At 45.1% G+C, this 22182-nt stretch overlaps 1 protein-coding gene across 1 annotated transcript in view; it reads left to right on the top strand.

The window, feature by feature from the left end:
- The window catches only part of LOC126419437 (alpha-(1,3)-fucosyltransferase 10-like), a 57759-nt gene that overhangs the window by 21200 nt on the left and 14377 nt on the right, over positions 1–22182 (top strand). The window contains exon 5 of the mRNA XM_050086628.1: positions 18883–19066. Coding sequence (XP_049942585.1) covers positions 18883–19066 — 184 coding nt within the window. The remainder of the gene's footprint in view (positions 1–18882; positions 19067–22182) is intronic.

Genomic DNA, 22182 nt, shown 5'->3' with positions numbered 1-22182 from the left:
TTTAGAGAAATTTATTCCAGCCAACATTGTCAAATTTTTTTCTTGAAATCCACAAATTTGTTCCTTCATTCATTTATTTATTTTACAGTTTTAAACATGGCTGTTATTCAGCAACCAATTATTTGTTTCAACATAGCCATCTGGTTGTGAATTACCATTTGTTACACTGACCTAGGTTTAGACACCTACTAAGGGTGTATTCAGCAGTCATAGTTGAAAATTTATTTATTTATTTATATATTTTTTAAGATTAGTCATAGGGTCAATATTGCCTCATATACCCCTGTGTTTCTCTGGGACACAAACTGATCTTATCCAAGTCCAGGGATGACCAGTCTTTCCATTGTCCTGTAGCAATTTCTGATAATATTTTACATTAAACTGATGGTTCAGTAATATTCACACTTGTCAGTGCCTGACTTCATTGTAACTGGAACTGGATTATTACCCCCCCCCCCCCCCTCCCCCCAGAAGACATCACACCAATACCATTTAACACCAGCTCTGACTTTGATAATGTCCTCAGTTCACAATTCAGTGGAGAAGAGAGTTCATAAGTTTCTTCCTTTACACTGTATTCAGCTGAAGTCACTCATTGATGATCAGAACCCACAAGAATTACCAAATTGCAGGGATGTCAATTACTATGTTTCATCTGCTGTTCCAAATATTCCTGGACATTTTCTGTGGGATTAAGAATGGGTGTTTTAGTGGACATTTGAGGTACGATAAGGTGCCATAGTATTTGTCAAGCAAGGAACGTATGCACGCAGCCCTGTGAATGTGCTGTTATCATTGTGGAAGACAGGGCTGTCCTCGACATGCACGTGTGTAATATTTCCATAAGCATTGTATAGAAAGGTCTACACTATACAGCAGGTTTCATTTGAAGTAGGCTTCCAAATGATCTGAAAAAATTGAATGATAAACCCCATTTATTCATATCCAGGTTGAAATGCGTCCTTGTGGCACACTCCTCCTCTGTACAGAAGTTCCTCACAGCAGTTGAAAACTTTTCTCTGTAATGTGTTATTTATTCATGTACTTTCTCTCATTTCTTTTGTTTAGAGAATTTCTAGTCAGCATTCTGTAAACTGTGTAGTGACTCATTCCATTATCATGGTCCCGTGGAACCTGACAGATAAATAAACAAACAGCTTACTCATCATGGTGACTGAGAATGTTCAAATCCTCGTTCATGTTCATAGGAACCTGAATGAGTTGGCCCTAGTCATGCCACAATAAAAAAATCACAGAACCACCTCCAGCCTCATCTTAACTCTCCACATTGTCTTGGGTTGTCAGTGCACTTGATGCCTTGCAGCATTTGGAAAAAAGCAAAATCATGACTTGTGGGACCACACTACACACCTCCAGTCAGCTACTGCCCAGTTTCTGTATTGTTTGGCCCATTGTGTCGCTGTGAGCAGTGGCTTTTTGTGAGGTCCTCGGCTCAAAATAATCATAGACTCCAGTCCCCTCCTCAGTGTTTGCTCGGAAACTGATTGAGATGGGTATTTCTGAAGTTTACTGACTGCAGCAATTGCTATTGGGTTTGAAATCAGTTGTCATTGGCGAGGCATGACACTCACCTATGGTCTGGGTCAGATGGATCTTTTTACGACCACTGTTCTTGCACTGTGTTATGTTGTTGCGAGTGGTGTCCATAGCTTCTAGATTTGATAGGCTGTGTTAATATACCAACATACTGAGCAACTTTGTTCATGGTGTAGTTACGGGCATATCAGAACAAGGTAGCTCCTTTTTGTTATGTCTCAACTTTAACTCACCTCACTTCTGATTTTGTGCTACCGATACCCTTTTACTGCCATGACTTAACTCAGCAGTGGAGGGTCAAATCACTATCTGGTATTAGTTGTATACACCATCTACAGTGCTCCATGTCTATCCTCTTGCTATTGTTTCCCCTCCCTTGGGGAACATGTCTGGAATGTTTTTAGGAATGTGTTCTGCATTTTCAGTACCCAGCATCAGAACAGTCTCTCAACTTTTTTCGTTCCTTTTTTCTTTCTTTATTCCCCTTATCCTATTCTTCCTCCACTTTGGCCTTTGAGGTTCCTCTTCTTCTTCTTCTTCTTCTTCTTCTTCTTACTCCCTGTGTGCTCCTAAAGGCTGGCTCATGTGTATGACATGTAACATGAGCCTGGGTAACAAGTAATTCCCAGCCCCAGGTCAACTGATAGGATTCGCACGTACCCCCTGGTACAGGCCATGCCCAGGGAGGGGTGATTTCCTGAGCTGCTACCTTCCCAAATTGCCAATTTGTCCCTGTGTCAGGTGTTTAGGAGGTATAACCTGAGGTGCGAACAATCACCTAAGGCGTATGTGTCCCCTGTGAGGAGGGGGGGGGGGGGTGCTAGTTGGAAAGAGTGTGTCATCAGACACGCTGGCGATCATGGGGATTTTCTTGCAATGAGACAGTCGTCTTCTTCACAGGCAACACTTACTAAACGTAAACAGAATGAATCTCACAATTCGAAGACCTTCCCATCTGCACCAAGGTTTCTCGTGATTTCATGTAATGAAGGAGGTCAGTCCTTCGCTACAGTAAATCCATTTATTATTCAGAAAGGAGTGGATGCAGTTGCCGAGTTCCCGGCCCTGTGAATTCCTGCTATCGTTTAAGCAGTGGCAGTTTGCTTTTGGAGCCTACTTCTGATTCTTAAGCACAACTACTACTTACTGCTTTGCTCCTCCATAACTATCCTGATTGTGTTGACCCTGTTTGTGTTGAGGCCCATTGAACACTGAATTCTTGCCATGGTGTGACTTACACTAGGCCGCTCAATGGTCTGACCGAGGCAGAAATCCAAACGTACCTCTCTGATCAGGGTGTCATTGCAGCCCATTGGGTGATGAAATAGGTAGATGTGTCCGTAGTGTCCACATGCACTCCTTTTCTCACTTTCGAGAGAGTGGTACTTCTGTCAAAGAGCAAAGTAGGCTATGAAGTTATCACAGTCTGACTGTACATTTCAAACCCGATGTGCTGCTACCGGTGTCATCTTTACAAAATCACACTTGAATGTCCTGTCGACACGCAGCCAAATGTGTAACCTGTGGTAGGGATACTCATAAGGGCAATTGTCTGCCTTCTTCTCCCTGCTGTATCAATTGCAATGGTGACCATGCAGCCTCCTCCCAAGACTGTCCTGTGTACCTCGATGAGCAGGCCGTCCAGAAAAACTGGGTGAAGGAAGGTGCCTTACTGGTCGCTCGCAAGTTGTTGGCTGTGTTCTACCATCCACTTACAGTACTGTTCTTGCTACACCTCATTCCATGAAGGACTGGCCACACAGACATGCAACCTCAAATTCAGCACCGCAGTTGTAAAGTCACCCATTGTCACAGTAGCATCCCTGTCTCCCCCGCCAGCTGTGCAACAAACTACTAGAATTTCGCCTCATGGCATGAAGTCACCGTCACCTGCCACACAACAGGCAGGTCGGTAAGGACAGAAGGAATACTACTGCAAAGACTTCTTATGTCACTCCAGCCAACACACACATGAGTCTTCTTGTACCTCTCAGAGAGGCTCCAAGAAATGAAACAAAGTCAAACAGTCCTCACCTTGGCCGACTTGGAGATCCTCTTTGACAGTGTTCCCATGTGATACCCTCACCTGGTCGACTTCCATGTCCCTGGTGCGCACCGCCAAATGTTTTTCTGCCCTGGACACCGCAGACTGACAGAGGGAGAATACCAATGCCTCTGTAGATCTCACTGAGCAGGATCCTCCAGCCTCTGCACCGTGTAGCAGTGAGTCTTCAAATGCTAGCAGTCGGCAGCTGCTGAGGTGACACCCCTACATTTTTCCCTCCTCCCCTTTCCTTGTCATGATTCTCTTCCAATGGAAAGTTTGTGGCCTTAGATCCTACAAAGAGGACTTAACAGCTGCTCTTGAACTCGCAGCATCCTCTTGTTATCTTCCTCCAGGAAACAAAATTGCGTCTTCACACTCCCTCTGAGGTCTCACATTTCTTCCCAGTCCGCTTTGACCTTTCCCTTGAGGATGAGATTGCATATCATGGGGAGTCATGCTGCTCATCTGGGATGACGTTCATAGTCAGACCATCTCCCTGACTACCCAGCTTCAAGCTGTTGCATTCTGCATTTTCCTTCCCCACATCACCTTCTTCCTTTGTACCAGTTACATCCCTCCATCATTCAGTGTCACCAGGATGGACTACCTCCAGATTATTGGGCAACTCCCACAACCCTTTCTGCTGCTAGGTGAGTTCAATGTGTGCCATCCCCTTTGGGGCTCTCCCAGAATCTGTCAGAGAGGTGCCCTCTTGGCTGATCTTCTCCATCAACTTAACTTTGTCTGCCTTAACACAGGAGCGGCCACATTCCTTACAGATTCCATGCGCACCTATTCCCAATTGGACCTCTCCTTCTGCACTGCCCAGCTTGCCCATTGTCTTGAGTGTTCCATTCTCTCTGACTCATTCTCGAGCAACCATTTAATGTGTAGCTATCCATTTGCTGACTTCTACCTCACCCAAGTTTACACCCAAATGACAGCTTTCTAAGGCTGATGGAAGGTTTTACTCCTCCCTGACGACCTTTGATGAGCAACATTTCACCAGTTGTGACAACGAGGTAGAATATCTTACAAACATTATCTTTACCACCGCAGAATGTTCCATTCCTCAGACTTCCTCTTTACTGTGCCGTATCCTGGTCCCTTGGTGGACTGAGGCATGCTGCAATACAATTTGCATGCGAAGACATGCTCTCCATGTTTTTAACCATCGTCCTATGATAGCAGACTGCATTTGTTATAAACAGTTGCACACACAGTGTTGTCGTATTCTTTGTGGTAGCATAAAAGATAGCTGGATTTCACTTACTAGTTCTTTTAACAGTTCCAGTCACTCTTCTTTTGTGTGGGTCAACCTCCAACAGCCCTCTACGACCAAGGTCCATCCCTCAATTTCCATCCTGACAGTAGCAGATGATGTCATAAAGGACCCCATTGCTATCTCCTGCTATCTCCACCCACTGTCACCCTGCCTTCCTCCGTCGGAAACCAGTGGAGGCGGCTCGGGTGTTACCTTTCTCTTCTCAGAATCATAAGTGCTACTGATGTGTCGACAGAAGTGCCGACACAGTGTTATTTTGAGGGGGCCGATAGGCACGCTATCTAACGCAGACGGGCGTGAAGTCTGGAACAGGATAACTATTGAATGGTAGCAAGAAAAGTACGTAGCTGCTTTATACTTAACTTTAATGACTCCTTGTGATACATCTCTCTTGACTATACAAATGAGACTCGTAAGATACATGCACTGTTACAATTGGCGCCTTGCTAGGTCGTAGCCATGGACTTAGCAGAAGGCTATTCTAACTGACTCTCGGCAAATGAGAGGAAGGCTTCGTCCGTATTGTCGCTAGCAATGTCGTCCGTACAACTGGGGCGAGTGCTCTATCGTATATCGAGACCTGCCTTGTGGTGGCGCTAGGTCTGCAATCACACAGTGGCGACACGCGGGTCCGACATGTACTAAATGGACCGCGGCCGATTTAAGCTACCACCTAGCAAGTGTGGTGTCTGGCGGTGACACCACATTCCTCCCCCGCAAATCGGCGAACGGTCGTGTGATAAGGCTTCCGCCCGCCGTGGGGAGGACCCCATGTTGACGTATGCGATGAGGTGGGGAGCCTAACAACAGGCGAGGCTGTGCCACCCGCACCCGGCCATTCGGTCCGAGGGGATCTAGGAAACGCTTGAAAACCTAGTCCAGGGTGCACGTCAACATGCGGTGTATGCGCCCGTAATGAGACAGGAGGGGCCGAAGGGTCGACCTCCATCGGGTCGGGGCACCCGACGGGCGAAGACGCCATGTGGTCCGGAGCGGGCAAGAGTTCCATGCGGAGGACGGCTGGTCACGGGAAGCGATCGGCGGCGCGTGACCCAGGGAGGCGCTTGGCGGTTGCAGCGACGCATCCACGGCGGGCGTCGCCGGCGGGAGAACAGGTGGCGGCGCGTCGCCATGGGGCAAAATGGAAGGCATCGTCGGTAACACCTGGGGATGAGGCGAGCCAGTAGATGGGTCCCCAGGGTGCTGACCGGACGGCACCGTCACTGAAAGCAGACGGGGAGCGGCAGAACCCGTGCGACGACAGAGGCGCAGCTGATTGAGATGCCGACGCACCTCACCAGAGGCCCCCAAAACCAAATACATCGCGCGGCCGAGGCAGCGAAGAACGCGCCCTGCGAGCCAACGCCGTGAACCGCGATAGTTGCGATAGAATACAACGTCGCCTGGAGCAAAAGCAGGAGTCTGCCGCTGCACAGGAACCTGATGCGGCGGATGCAGCAAAGACATCAGGGTTCGATGAGGACGACCGTGGAGCAACTCAGCCGCGAGCGACCATCTCGGGGCTGAGAGCGATACGAAGACAAAAAGATCAACAACGCGTCCTCCCGAGAATGCGACTCTTTCAACTTCAACATCTGTGACTTGAAAGTCCGGACCAATCGTTCAGCGGCACCGTTTGACTGAGGCGAAAACGGCGCGGATGTCAGATGTTGAATACCATTGGCCTGGCAGAATGACTGAAATTCTGCGGACATGAATTGTGGGCCATTGTCGGAAACAATAGTCTGCGGAAGACCTTCAATGCAAAAGATAGCAGACAACGCTTGGATGGTGGCGGAGGACGTTGTGGACGACATCCGGACAACAAAAGGAAAATTACTGAAGGCATCGACCAGAACCAACCATCGAGCATTCCAGAATGGACCAGCAAAATCAATGTGCAAGTGTTGCCAAGGGGAAGTGGCGTTTGGCCATGCAAAGACTTTCCGCGGCGGTGCGGATTGTTGTTCGGCACACGCCATGCAAGAAGAACACATCGCAGCATCGATTCCGAACCAAGTACAGTGCTGACGAGCAAGTTGTTTCGTTCGCACTATACCCCAATGTCGGTGGTGAAGAAGCCGTAAAACAGAGGACTGTAACGAACGTGGGACCACGACTCTGGACTGATCATTATCAGAACGCAACAACAAAACTCCACGTCGAACAAAAAGTCTCTCCCTGTGAGCAAAAAATCTGCGAACCAACGGATCCTCGATCCGAGACTTTGACAAAGGCCATTGCGTAGCAACAAAACGCAAAACAGTAGCAAGGACAGGGTCAGCAGCTGTGGCTGTAGCTACACGACGAAAATCAATCGGAAACAATTCGACCACTTCATCGGTTTCCGAATCAATGAACATGCAAGCAAGTTCGGAAGAATCGAATGCGTTATCCTCAGCAACAGGCAAACGGGACAACGCATCGGCGTTTCCGTGCTTAGCAGTGGACCGATAAAAGATATCGTAGCGGTACTGCGAGAGGAAAATAGACCAGCGAATGAATTTCTGCGCTGTACGTGGAAGTACAGGCTTGTTCGGATGAAAAAGCGATGTCAAAGGTTTGTGGTCGGTGATGATGGTAAAGTGACGACCATACAAGAAATCATGGAACTTAGTAACACCAAACACGAGAGCCAAAGCTTCTTTCTCTATCTGTGAGTAATTTCTTTGCGCAGACGAGAGCAATTTTGACGCAAAGGCAATAGGGCGATCATGCGAGCCAACTTTGTGCGCAAGCACAGCACCGATCCCGAAATCCGATACATCTACCATCAACAAAAGGGGTTGCTGGGGATCAAAAGGCGTGAGGCAAGTATTAGAAAGCAATGCCGATTTCAACTGGCGAACAGCGCATTCGCATTCCGTCGTCCAGAGAAACGGAACACCTGTACGGCGTAAGCGAGGAAGTGGAGCTGAAATCGAAAAGGCATTGCGCACATTCACTCACACCGTGTGATACTAAATCGTTCAATGTTCTTGCGATCTCATCATGCAATGCGTGAGGAACATTGCGCGCTCTGAAAAATTTCGGTTGCGCGTTTACTTTCAGTTCCAAAGGTGCTTCATAGTTTTTAGCGCAACCTAAGCCCGGCGCAAAAATGTCTGCAAATTCTTCACATAACCTAGAAACACTGTCGGAAGGCACAGTCTGATTCACTGATAGGACCTGATTTACAATAGACATGTTAAACAACTGAAATAAGTCTAAACCAAACAAGTTCACTGCAGTAGAAGAACGAAGAACGTAAAATGACACAAGTTTCGTTTGTCCCTGGTATGTTGCAAGAAGGCTGCACTGTCCTAACACAGGAATTTTCTGTCCTGAATATGTGGTTAGCTTAACATTTGCGGAACGCAACGGAGGTTTGCCCAGTTGTTTGTACGTGTCGTGATTGAGCAATGAAACTGCAGCTCCGGCATCGAGCTGGAATGGTATGACCTTGCAATTAAAGTCCAAATCTACAAAAAGTTTATTGTCCTGCTGACGACAAGAGCGACTGGTTTGTGCAATTTGAACAGACACTTGTATAGAATCACTTGCTAATTGACGTGATTTCCGGCGACGTCGACGCACAGTTTTTGTGGGACAAACACAGTCACTATTAGAGAAAGTGGCACTGGACGAAGCGGAATTAACTACATGAATGTCCATGGGCGAAGGTCCACGAGCCTGAGTGTCCTTGGTTCGATTCCGGCGCGAAGCAAAGGGCCTGGAATGGTTGTGATCGTCTGATCGGAGCTTTTTCTGGCAAACACTTTGAACATGTCCTTTCCTATTGCAGAAAAAGCAAATAGCTTGGCGTGACGGGCAATGTTCACGCGAATGTCTAGTAGCACACCGCGGGCATGATTTCACTGCATTTGTGTGCTGGCGCGGCACACGTGGCTTAGAGCGCGGCGGCAGCTGCTTCGACGTGCGCGAGGGCAATTTACCGGGCCGCGTAGCGCGAGCGCGCCCGGCGGGCCGGTTAATGTTACACACAGCTGGCGAAGTGTCAAAAGATTCCTGAGCACAGTCTAGTGTGTCTTGTCTATCCAATATGTCTATCACTTGTTGAAGGGAGGGATTAACTAGTTTCAAAATTTGCTCCCGTATGCGAACATCAGAAACGTTCTGTGCAATTGCATCACGCACCATTGTATCTGAATAAGAAAGGCCACAGTCACATTCAAAGGCACAGTCCCTAGTAAGTCCTTGCAATGTTGCTACCCACTCCCTATTAGTTTGACCGGCCGTACGTTTTGTACGAAAAAACATATACCGTTTTGCAACCACATTAACTGTTTCTTTGAAATAGGCATCTAAAGCAGACAAAATTTCCTCGTAGGACAGAGTTGCGACGTCGCGTCGGGGAAACAATTTCACTATCACACGGTAGGTGGACACACGGACACAAGAAAGCAAAAACGGCTGCCGCTGATTACCTTGAATTCTGTAGGCGGCTAGATGGAAGGCGAACTGTCGGGACCATTCGGTCCACGACTCGTGCGCCGGGTCGTAGTTCCTAAAAGGCGGTGCAACTGCGAGTTGTGGCTGCGGTAGCGGTGAAGCGGCGGCTGCCGCATCGGTTTGCAGTGCACGTTGACCCTGGACGAGCTGTCCAAGGGCATCCAATAACGCCTGCGTCTGCTGATTCTGCAAGCGATAAAATTCGGACAGTACATCTGGAGATTGTGGCGAAGCCATGACACAAATAAATGTAAGCAATCAGAAAGAACACTTTTCCTTTAAGCCGCGTCGCCAAATGATGTGTCGACAGAAGTGCTGACACAGTGTTATTTTGAGGGGGCCGATAGGCACGCTATCTAACGCAGACGGGCGTGAAGTCTGGAACAGGATAACTATTGAATGGTAGCAAGAAAAGTACGTAGCTGCTTTATACTTAACTTTAATGACGCCTTGTGATACATCTCTCTTGACTATACAAATGAGACTCGTAAGATACATGCACTGTTACAATTGGCGCCTTGCTAGGTCGTAGCCATGGACTTAGCAGAAGGCTATTCTAACTGACTCTCGGCAAATGAGAGGAAGGCTTCGTCCGTATTGTCGCTAGCAATGTCGTCCGTACAACTGGGGCGAGTGCTCTATCGTATATCGAGACCTGCCTTGTGGTGGCGCTAGGTCTGCGATCACACAGTGGCGACACGCGGGTCCGACATGTACTAAATGGACTGCGGCCGATTTAAGCTACCACCTAGCAAGTGTGGTGTCTGGCGGTGACACCACAGCTACAATGCTGCCTGTACTAAGAGGCAGTTAGATTATGCTCTCACTTCATCCTGATACTCCACCACAGGGCCAGACGATGTTCACATTCAGATGTTGCAGAACCTTTCTCTTGTGGGCAAGCACTTTCTCCTTTATAAGTTCAATTGCATCTGGGTAGAGGGCCGTGTTTTCCAGGTGCCTTCAGGAAGCCACTGTCATACATAAGCCCAGTAAGGACAAACACCTTCCTTCTAGTTATCGCTCCATTTCTCTCACCAGCTGTTTTTGCAAGGTTGGGGAATGTATGATCCATGCCTGGCTGGCACAGTGGCTCGAGTCTTGTAATGTGGATTTTGAGCACGCTGTTCTGCAGTCTGTGGAGCGACGGGTGGAAAATTTAGTTATTATTTTGTTTATATTGCCATTCTCAACACAGGCTCTCTAACTACAATGTTGGCAACCAGAAAGTGATTAGCAAAAACGTGATGCCTGTAATTAGAGTTCACTGTGCCCGCTATGATGGAGAATAAAAGTTGTTGATTATTGAAGTTCGTTACTCTGAGGGTTTAGGATGATGTCTGGGATTAATAGAAAATGTAGTTTACTATAACAATTTTCACTATATTCTGAAAATGATAAAGTGTAAAATTCCAGACAAATGATTACCCATATCAGTTATTGTACTATCAGAGCTGTTCAGAGTCTATTGCACGGATCCTTTTATCCCTGGATAACGAAACTGTTCAATAACCTTTATCGATGTAGATGTTCAAAGTGAATGCTCGTCAAAATTTGTGTTACACATGGAGCATCGACAATGGCTTTCTCTTTTCCACTGACAAAACCGTTTGTTTGAATTTCTGCTGGCGGAATTGGTTTCTTCTGCTGTCTTTACATCCTGGGCCTCTTGCTCTTCCATTCATTGAAACTATGAAATTCGTAGGGCCCATGCTCAATGGGAAATTTTTTTGGTTCTCCCTTGTGTCTCACCTGACCACCTGCTGTATGCAATACCTCAATGTCATGTGTGTCCTCAGTGGTACTTCCTGGAGAGTGGATCAGACTACCCTCCTCTATTTGTACTGGTCCCTTATCAGTGTGAAACTAGACTATGGGTGCTCGTTTATGCATCTGCACGTCCATCCCTCTTACCCCGTCTTAATATTATTACCATTGTGGCTTCTGTTATGCCCCTGGCACCTTTTACGCTAGCCTGGTTGAGAGTCTTTATGCAGAAGCTGCTTAACTACCACTGTCATACTGCCATGATTTTCTCCTCATCAGATATGCATGCCATTTGCTTCCCATGTGTGGCCCCCCTTCCTATGCCTCTTTAGCCAATATGGGCGTGTCCCTCTTCTCTGTTACCTCCTGGAGTTTGCTTTCACCTATTGCTCCAACAGCTTAACTTCATTCTACCTGCCACTTTCCCAATGGCTGTGAATCCTTTACCACCTTGGCTTTATGCAGCGGCCGACGTTCACCTTGGACTTCATTCGTTTCTTAAGGACCGTACTCCAGCCTCGCTCTATCGCCATAAGTTTCTTGACCTCTGCACAGAACTTCATGATAGTACCTTTGTGTACACTGATGGCGCAAGCACTGATGTTTTTGTTGTATCGGCTTTTGGGACACTGCTCAGTATTTACAGTGGAGCTCTTCCCCCTTTATCAGGCCATGCAGTACATCTGGCGACACAGGCTTTTCAATTGTCATCTGCTCCGACTCTCTCGATGCCCTTCGGAGCCTCTGCATGCTGTACACTGTCCATCCCTTAGTGCAACGGGTCCAGGAAAGTTGTCATTTGCTCACTCTTGATGGAGCCACTGTGATGTTTTTGTGGGGCTCTGGTCACATTGGTCCGACAGGAAACAAGGCTGCTGGCACTGCTGCCAAGGCCGCAGTGCTTGTTCCTCGGCCCGCTAGTTCTTCCGTTCTCTTCAGTGATCTCTGTGTTGCCGTCTGTCAACAGGTGGTGTCACTTTGGCTTCACCACTGGTCCTCCCTTCATGGAACAAGCTCCAGGGAAATAAACCTCTCCCAGTAGTTTGGATGACCTCCTCTCGACTCTCTCACTTTGAAGAGACTGTTTTAGCTAGGTTGCGTATCGGGCACTGTCTTTTTAGCCATCACCATTTGTTAAGTGGTACTCCCCCACCACTTTGTGCTTACTGCCCTCAACCTTTGACTGTTTGCCATTTCCTGACGGATTGCCCCTTTTTTTAACAACTTATGTTCTCATTTACGTTTGTCATCTGAGTTATCGGCTGTTTTAGCAAATGACTCTCAAGCTGTTGACCAGGTTTGCTTTTTATCTGTCTTAGCACTATGGCAAAGGACAGTTAATCTTTAGTTCTGGACCTCCATATCTCTGTGGTGTGTTTTACGGACCTTTCACAAAGTCCCAGTTTTCAACTGTCTTTTCCTTCTGTCGATTGGGCTTAACATGTAGTCATTTTCAACTCCTTTTTTTCATGTTCATGTTCTATGGTTCTGACATGGATGTGTATGATATTAGTTGTTTTTGCACCCTAAAACAAACAGAACAAGCAAAACAATCACATACCATGTGGAGTAGTTTTGCCATGTTTCTCCCAAGGATACGTAGTGTACTTCTTGGAAAGCAAACATATTACAGTCTGATTGTGGCCAAAGGAAATGAAGATTTACTTGCACCTGCACCTACTTGTGCCACAGTACATACAACAGTTCAGTAGAAGTAATTTTAACAAGTGATGACTGTTTCAGCAGCTGTCACCCAAAAGACAAACTTTAATACCAAAATTGCAGTTCTGACTGTAAACAGATAAAAAATATGAACATAAATGAATACTGTTGGAGATCAATACCGCCATGCTAGTAAAAAACTGAAGAAAGGAATCTTGGTACGTGGTAGGTAAGGTAATTAGGTTCAACAACACACAGAACGTTTCCTAAAGCACAAAACCAGTACAGAAAGTGAGCTTCCATAAAAATGCACTCCTACGGTAAGGATGGTAGCGTTAAACAATGACAGTATTAACTCCACCCAAACAGGTCTCATAAGGCCCAACATTGCCGACTGACCGCCGTGTCATCCTCAGCTGATAGGTGTCACTGGATGTGGATATGGAGGGGCATTTGGTCAGCACATGGCTCTCCTGGCTAGCAGAGCCCAACAGCTCTTAACTTTGGTGATCAGACGGAAAACAGTGTTGCCACTGCAGCAAAGCTGTTGGCAAGCAATAAAACCAAGGAATTGAAAAAATGTGTAACACATAACACATAACATGCACTTTACAGACTAATTCAGATTTACGTAGACAAATCTACAAATATCAGTTTTGAAAGTTTAAGGTATTAGCCAAAAGGAAACGAAGTTCAGATCAAGTTTCCTGATATTATTGGCATGTTGTGGGCTAAAATATGACAGTATGTATGTAGTAGTGAAGAAAAATGAGTAGTATATTGGAAAGAAACCTTAATGTTGCTTAATATAAGCAGAATTGTGATATAAATGTGTTTTGTTTACAAAATAGCCTGTTGGGTTTATAATGTTGGTTTAAGACTAGTGTAAGTAGATACTTATTTGTTAATGAATAATGTTGATTCATTCTCCTAGCAGTATGCTTGTTCTAGACAGAGCAGGCAGGGTGAACACAAAAGAGATGAGGAGAGGAAGAGAGTGGCAAAGGGAAGAAAGATGGAGAGAAGCTGGAGAAGGATGTTGACTGTGGACTCAGAGGCACCTTGTCAAAGTACAGGCAGGGACAATTGCATGTATCTGTAGATCGTGAGATCCAGGCAGCAGCAGAACACACTCTAGATAGTGGACATTGGACTGTATGCATTGATACCCTGATTTGCCACATGGACAATAGGTGTCTGAAATACCATAGTGAGTGAAGCTGTAGAAATCAGAATACTCAGAGAACCCACCTGTTAAAGATGAAGGTCTGCAATTGAGTATTCTGCAGGATCCAACAGGCTCCAGATGTGGTGGTGGTGGTGGTGGTGGTGGGGGGGGGGGGGGGGGGGGGAGGAGAGACATGGCTTTATAGGCTATGACTATGGACTGGGTACCACTGATGTCAGAGATTGTAGCATGGTTGTAAACAGGGTGTCCCAAGAGGAATGGTCAATATTCAGGGACATGACAGGAACAATCATCTGAAGTAAAAAAGTATAGTAAACATGGGCTCAAAGGTGCATACTTCACAAGCTGTGAGCACTTCGTCATCTTCGCTGCTGTGAAACACAACTCTTCTACTGAAAAGCTGCTCGTATCTCTTAAGGTATGCAGCGTAGAATGGATGTTTACTAGACAATTTTTTCCTTGTTTTGGTACATAACTACCTCCTCTCAAAATATGGAAGCAAAGAGGTTGCAGCAAAAGATATTTGTTTCACAATAATGAAGATAAATTATTACTAAATTTTCTTGCTTCAAATTATGATTCCTGTCATCACTGAATATTGACCGTTCCTTCTAAGATACCCCGTATGTGACTATTGCTGTTAGCCACATGGCAGTCAGTACGTATCTCCTAACAGTGTCCACCAGCTGGAAGCCATTGGAGTTTGAAAAACTTGATGTGCCTTGGAGCCCAAGAAGACATTACTGCTGCTGTCTTCCAGGTACCAGTGCAGACTGGATTATAGAAATATTTTATCTGAAGGACTGGCCAGTTAGACCAAATGCTGCTGTTTCATATACCCTAAGTTGTCGGTGTAGAATATGTACCACTCATGTAATGAGTAAGCAAACAATCAGTGGACAGCATTTTTTGCTTAACAGAAAAGGAAGGTATTTGCCCATAATGTATGACTGTTTCTGTGGCAGTAAGATCTACCAGTGTGTTAAATAATGTGGTATGGCTGTCTTAGTATGTGCAGCATTCTTTTTAAAATGCAGTATGCTATGATTGCAATACCATGTCACAATTCAAATCCAGAGACTCCTACAAATACTTAGGTGTAGGGATATGAGACAGAATGATCATTTAGGCTCACTCATAGGTACAGCAGTTGACAGACTGGCTCATTTGATAGAATACTAGAGAAACGCAATCAGTCTATAAAAGAGATTGCTTACGAAACACTTGTGTGACCCATACCAAATAGGACTAATATTGGATAGTGAGTGTGTACAATAAAGGACAGTGTATATCTGCTTCTTCAACAACACAGGCTTTATTGCACACCAGTTAAGTACAAATAAATCACATGAAATTATAGATCCTGGCACTTCTTGAACCAAACAGAAACAGACTTCGAGATTGTTACCTCTTGGCAGTTAAAGTACTCTGGAGATTTAGACGATAGCTCAAACATTAGGGCTGGAAAACACAGTAACTGTGTCAGGCTGGGAAGCACTGTTATACAAACCACTCCTTTGTTGTATGCACATATTGTTAGTGCTCTGACAGTAGGTGCAACATGCAGTCAAATGGAGAAGAGAGACAGGTCCATGTTAAGAAAATGTGTCTGTCCATGTGCAAGACAAATGTTGACAGTAGGGAATAACAGAGTCCAAGTCAGTGTCCAGAAAATAGCCCAGCATCAGTCATGACCCTCTTGTAATCCCACCAGATTGTTGTCATTCACGGTACTGACAAACCATAAAATGTGATTTATTATGTTAAAGAGCTGTTTTACAGAACAAAAAGTCAAAAGACCCATTTGACAGTTCCAAAGACAATTCCACTACTAAAGATCGTATGTAAGTGTGTTGTATCTTAGTCCAGAATGTTTGGTTTGTAAGAACACAAGCTCCATGTAAACAATAGCCAGTAGTTATCTGAAGATGACCTAATAAGCTGAAACTAGTTCATACAAATAATAATAAAAAAAAGCCTAAGTGTTATTCAACCCTCAATAGAGACATAAAGTCTGTACTTGAGTACACAGACTGTCCAAAGTTTCTATGATCTGATAACTGAATAATACAGTTTTCTCCTTGATGGAAAGTTTCAAAAACAGAAATAAAAACACTTGTAAGGTTATGGTACATTGAAAACATTCTTCACTTGGAGAGAATGCTGTCATTTACAGATGACATTTACCTCCTGCACACAAAATGGTTGATTCTGAATGACTCTTACACAGATGGGGACCACAGCTTCCACATGTTAACTTGGTTTTCGTGATGTTTTCTCTGGCTCCGTGGTTACTTGCATTCTTCAGACATGTGTAGCATCTTGCTTTCCTAGTTGGTTCCTCATTTGCAGCAATTTTGGTTACTTTTAGTTTATTTCCAAGGACGTCTCCAATTGCACAAATAATAGGCAACTGGAGTCCTTTAAAGTCCTTGGATTGCTCTTCTATATATTGTTTCAAAAGTTCAAGGCTTAATTCAGGGAGATAGTTCTCTGGTGTTCAATATCCATTTGTTCCGCTTAGGTGCATTTTTCTTGAACAGTGTGTGTGAGTTAACTGAAGCTATATCAAGTAGGCTGTAGAACATTGACAGTGGCTGTCTTCTCGTACCCCTTCTTGTAGAGTATGCCCTAGCCATTTGATCTATGACATCTGCTCCTCCCTTAGTGGAATTATGGTATAGGTTTATTCAGGGTTTTCTTTTTGGTACATCAACTTCTGCTCCTGCATCATGATGTTGTGTTGGCAATGTCAACAAGATGTTACTGGAGGTTTCTTAGTAGTTGTATCTGTGAATCCAAATTTGTAGTAGTACAGCTCTCTGCCAGCTGCCATCTTAAGTTCTTGTGGTATATGTTTTCTGTTGGATTTGAGTGTCCCAACCAGTGTAAGATTATAATCTTCATACAGAATGTCTGCCAATTCTACAGGAGTGTAGAAACAGTCAGTTTTGATATTGTACCCTTTATTCTTTATTGGTTCCACCAGCCTCTTCACAATATCAAGAGGGCCTTGTTCACAGGTAGCTCTACTGTCTTTTCCAGCATACGCTTCCATTTTTATTTTATATTGTTCACTTGCACTACTAATAATTCTAACAAGTATACCATATTTTCCAGATCTGTCTTTGAGGAAAACTTTTAAGGACAAAACCCCCTCTGAAAAGACGTAGCATTTCATCAATTGTATTGTGACGTTCATTTCTGAAGTACCTTGGAATATTCCATTTAATTCTTCAAATGCTTCACGCAGTGGTGCAAATTTGTCCTTGCATGTTTTGTGCCCTGGTGCCTGTGTCATAAAAGCAAAGAATTTTCAGTAGCTGATATGCTCATGTTTTACTCAGTTCTTATAAATTGCTCTTCCCAATAAATTTGACCATAAATCAGATAACAAAATATTGGTGTTCGTTTAAATGCCCATTAGAATAAAATTCCCATCAAAGCATATATTTCAGAAATGCTAGCAGGAGATGTTTTTTTCTTTCAGCTTCTTCATTTGTATGGTCAACAATTCTCTGTACTATAACGGTAGTTAAAAACTTCTTGGATGACTCACATACACTTATTACTTTCCCAGCAGTAGTTATTCCCTGATGTTCACGATCTATGTCGGCAGAATCCCTTTTACAATGCCTTGGAGCTTTTGGAAGGTACACTCTACCAGAAATGGAAACATATTTGTGTGAAGCGTTACCTGCACTGTTTGTTTCTTCACTGTCCTCCGCTTCGCCATTTGAATTTTCTTCTACTTGTGTGATCTAACTCAAAATCGCCAAAATCTGATAATTCATCATGTACTAAAAGTGCAGCAAGAATTTCTGCGTTCCTCAAGCCTCTAAAACTCATTTTAGAAAATCTATTTCACAAGAAAGGTGTTTGCCCTACTGTGACAAACTGCTAATAATAATGGTTAGTAATCAACAATGAAAATGAAACTCAACAATTAGATTTTCAACAAGGCACTGTAAAACTTGCATTCGATGTTACCAAATGAAATTTATTAAAAGAAAAATGTACAAGCAATTTTTGTCCATGCTTGGTGGTTGTAGGATTATATGCCACCTCTCTGTAACTGAGTGGTTGGTATGGCTGACTGCCATGCTAAGGACCCAGGTTCAATTCCTGGTACTGTCAGGGATGATTCCTTGGTGAGAGGAATCTAACGCTGTTCACTCTGCCTTGTGATTCCAACTGAGTGAGGAGCTAGCTGAATGAGAAGTAAGCTCAAGGCTTGGATAACCGGTAATGGCCGAGACAACAGTATGCTGGCCCCATGGCCCTCAGTACCACAACCACATGATGCCATATGATATAAGATGATACAGTGGCCAGTCACTGTCACATGGTCCTCTGGAGTTAGTTACTTTTTTATTAATTTTAATAATGAGCACTTGTAATAATGTTTAAGTTCATAAAATAAAATTTATGTACACTAACTATAATGTGGAACTGAAAACTGAGCACAAATACTATAGTCTTTAAACAGTGGGTTTTGTCTGATGGAATATCACCTCCACTAAAAAAAAGAAAAAAAAAAAGAAAAAGAAGGTGCTGTTAAAAGTGGCATGCTGTTGTCTTCCTCCAAATTTTGAACTTACTTACCCAGCCAGTTATAGTGGGACCTACAACTGAATGTGGACCACGAACCATGGTGCTGCTCAGCATTTTTCACATCAACAAACATTTCCAGAGGTGAAAAAAAAAAAAAAAAAAAAAAAAAAAAGTGACAAGAGACAAATCCTAGTGCCAACTGGGGATTGAACCCAAGGCCTCTGAATCCATAGTCTAGCACATTACCACCAACTATATTGTTAAAAATTAATCATTTAAACTTTTGATTTTGTTTAGCAGTAATCACCATTTTGTTCAGCAGTAGAATTGGGTTTCAAGTTTCTTCTACAGTTTTTTTTCTCTTTACAGGTACAAAATACTACTTGCCTGTAGAACTCAAAGATGTGCTACTAGATAATCTCGCCCCAGTTGTGTATGTCCATTCAGACTGCAGCACACCACTTGAACGTGACACATATGTTGCAGAACTGATGAAATACATTAAAGTAGATTCGTATGGTGCCTGCTTACAGAACAAAAAGCTGCCAGAATAGTAAGTACTTTCTTTCGTAAAAGAATACATGCTTCGTAACAGATTAATGGAATATGTTTTACTGTATTTTGATGACCACTGTGAAGTGTGCGACAGATGTGTCTATTGTAAAAAATCATTAATATATCTGTTTTGACAAACATATGATTGTACATTGCTTCATATCATTATCTAGTTTGGAGTGAATACTGAATGAAATTTGTGAAAAGGATAGTTGGTACTCACAGTATAGCAGAGATGCTAAGTCGCAGATAGGCGTAACAAAAAGACTGTCAGCAAATGAGCTTTCAGACAACAAGGCCTTCATCACACACGCACACAAAATCATGAATCACGATCACAGTCTCTGGCTGCTGAGGCCAGACTGGGAGCAGCAGCGCATCATGGGAGTAGCAACTGGTTGGTGGGGTTTAAGGAGGAGGCTGGGGGGCAGGGGGAGGGATAGCAGGGTAAGAGGGAGGTGGTAAAGTGTGGGAGCATATGGGGACAAGGTGGATGGAGGCGTAGTGCTAGTCGGGTACAGACAATGACTAATGAAGGTTGAGGCCAAGAGGGTTACGGGAATGTGCGACGTATTGCACGGAGATTTCCTGCGTAGGCAGCTCAGAAAAGTTGGTGCTGCTGGGAAGGATCCATATGGCACAGGCTGTGAAGCAGTCATTAAAATAAAGAACATTGTGTGGGAATGCATGCTCAGCAATGGGGTGGTCCAGCTCTTTCTTGCTGCAGTTTTTCAGTCGCCATTCATGTGGACAGACAGCTTGTTGGTTGTCATGCTCACGCAGAATGCAGCACAGTGGTTACAGCTTAGCTTGTAGACAACATGACTGGTTTCACAGGTAGCCCTGCCTTTGATAAGATAGGTGATGCTAGTGACTGGACTGGAGTAGGTGGTGATGGTGGTGGTGGTGGTAGAAGATGTATGGGACAGGTCTATTACAGGGATATGAGCCGTGAGGCAAGGGGTTGGGAGCAAGGGTTCTGTAGGGATGGACGAAGATATTGCATAGGTTCAGTGAGTGGCAGAATACGACTATGGGAGGGGTGGGAAGGATAGTGGGTAGGACATTCCTCATTTCGGGGCAGGATGAGAGATGGTTGAAACCCTGGTGGAGAATGTGGTTCAGATTGTGCAGTCCTAGATGGTACTGAGTCACGAGGAGATTGTGTCTCTGTGGCCAGTCACTGGGTCTGAGGGAAGGGGCGGATGATTGGAGAGAAAAGCCATGGGAGATCTGTTTGTGTACAAGGTTGGGGGAGTAAGTATGGTCTCTGAAGGCCTCATTGAGAATATTGGTATGTTTTGAGAGGGACTGCTTGTCACTGGAGGGGGGATCAGATAGTGGTACAATAAGTACCCTCCGCCACACACCGTAAGGTGGCTCGCGGAGTATAGATGTAGATGTAGATGTAGATGTCCCATGCTTCATATCTCCAGTTACCTCCCAAAGTCCCACTATCTGACCACACAGGAGCATTCCCCTTGTGACTCAGTACTACTCAGGACTGGAGAAACTGAATCACATTCTCTGTCAGGGTTCTGACTACCTCTTGTCACGGCCTGAAATCAGGAATGCCCTACCCACTATTCTTCCCTCCCCTCCAACTGTGGAAATCTGCCACCCACCGAAAATACACAGTATCCTTGTCCATCCCAATACAATCACTCCTCTCAACCCCTTGCCTCATGGCTCATTCCCTATAATAAACGTAGATGCAAGATCTGTATGTCCATACCTCTTCCGACCACTACGTACTCCAGTCCTGTCACCAGCATCACCTATCTCATCAAAGGCAGGGCTACCTATGAAACTAGTCGTGTGATCTACAAGTTCAGATGCAACTACTATGCTGTGTTCTACATGGGCTTTACAGCCAACAAGTGTCTGTCCATGTGAATGGCCACCAATTAACTGTGACCAAGAAACAACTGGAGCACCCCATTGCTGAGCATGTTGCCCAACATGATGGTCTTCATTTCAGTGACTGCTTCACAGACTGTACCATCTGGACCCTTCCCATTAACACCAGCATTTCTGAGTTGTGCACGTGGGAACTCTCCCTGCAATATGTTCCACATTCTCATAACCCTCCTGGCCTCAGCCTTTGTTAATTATTCTATTTACTCCACCTAGCCCTCTACCTGTGCCCATCTACTGTTCTTCCCCCCACCCCCGTGCCCATTTGCCACTCCCACCTCCACTCCTGTGCCTGTCCACCGCTTCTACCCTACCTGGGGCCATCAGCCACTCCTCCACTGACTCCCACGTGCCAGTCTGCCTCTCCTCGCCCCCCCCCCCCCCCTCCCCATCAATTTTGGTTGCCGCTACCCCTCCCCCCCCTTTGTCCATCTGCCATTCCCCTCCCCCACACCCACCCATATGTCCGTCTGTCATTCCACCACCACCACCACCCATGTGTGCGTCTGCCTTCCCCCACCCACATGCCCGTCTGCCACTCCCCCTCCCCCACCCATGTGCCCGTCTGCCACTCCCCCTCCCCCACCCACATGTCCGTCTACCACTCCCCCTCCCCCACCTGCATGTCCGTATGCCATTCGCCCTCCCCCACCTGCAAGTCCATCTGCCACTCCTCTGCTGCCCCCCCCCCTCTCCCTGTCCATGTGACCCTCTCACTCAACACCGCCCTCGTGCCCACTTCCTGCATACTCCTCCACCTCTTCGCTCTCCGTGGTATCACCCCCACCAGAATAGTAGGCTGCTGGTTCTTAACACCACAGTATTTCCTTCTAGGTAGCAAGTAATGTGTGTACCATGTTTGGTGTGGTGTAGGAGAAGATTTGGAACATTCATACATACATCCATTCATACAATTTTATAATATAAAAAGATTTTTGTCTATGTACAATTAGTAAGATCACACAGAGGCCTCAGTATTAAAATTCATTTGATATTCTGACATTTCAGTTTTATCTGAGTTGTTTTGATTGAGTAGTAATCCCAGACAGAGGATCAAAAATAGCCCAGACAGTATATTATTCATGCTCAGCTCTATGCCACTTCCACTCTCATACCCCAAGGCTTGTCTAGTGTGCTTACCCAACTATTGCCTTTCAAGTACTTCCATTGGCAGATCCAATCCTATTAGAAGAAAGG

The sequence above is a fragment of the Schistocerca serialis genome, chromosome 1 (genome assembly GCF_023864345.2).
Source record: "Schistocerca serialis cubense isolate TAMUIC-IGC-003099 chromosome 1, iqSchSeri2.2, whole genome shotgun sequence".
Lineage (NCBI taxonomy): Eukaryota > Metazoa > Arthropoda > Insecta > Orthoptera > Acrididae > Schistocerca > Schistocerca serialis.
The sequence above is the reverse complement of the archived record's forward strand: the minus strand, read 5'-3'. Positions and strand labels throughout refer to the sequence as shown.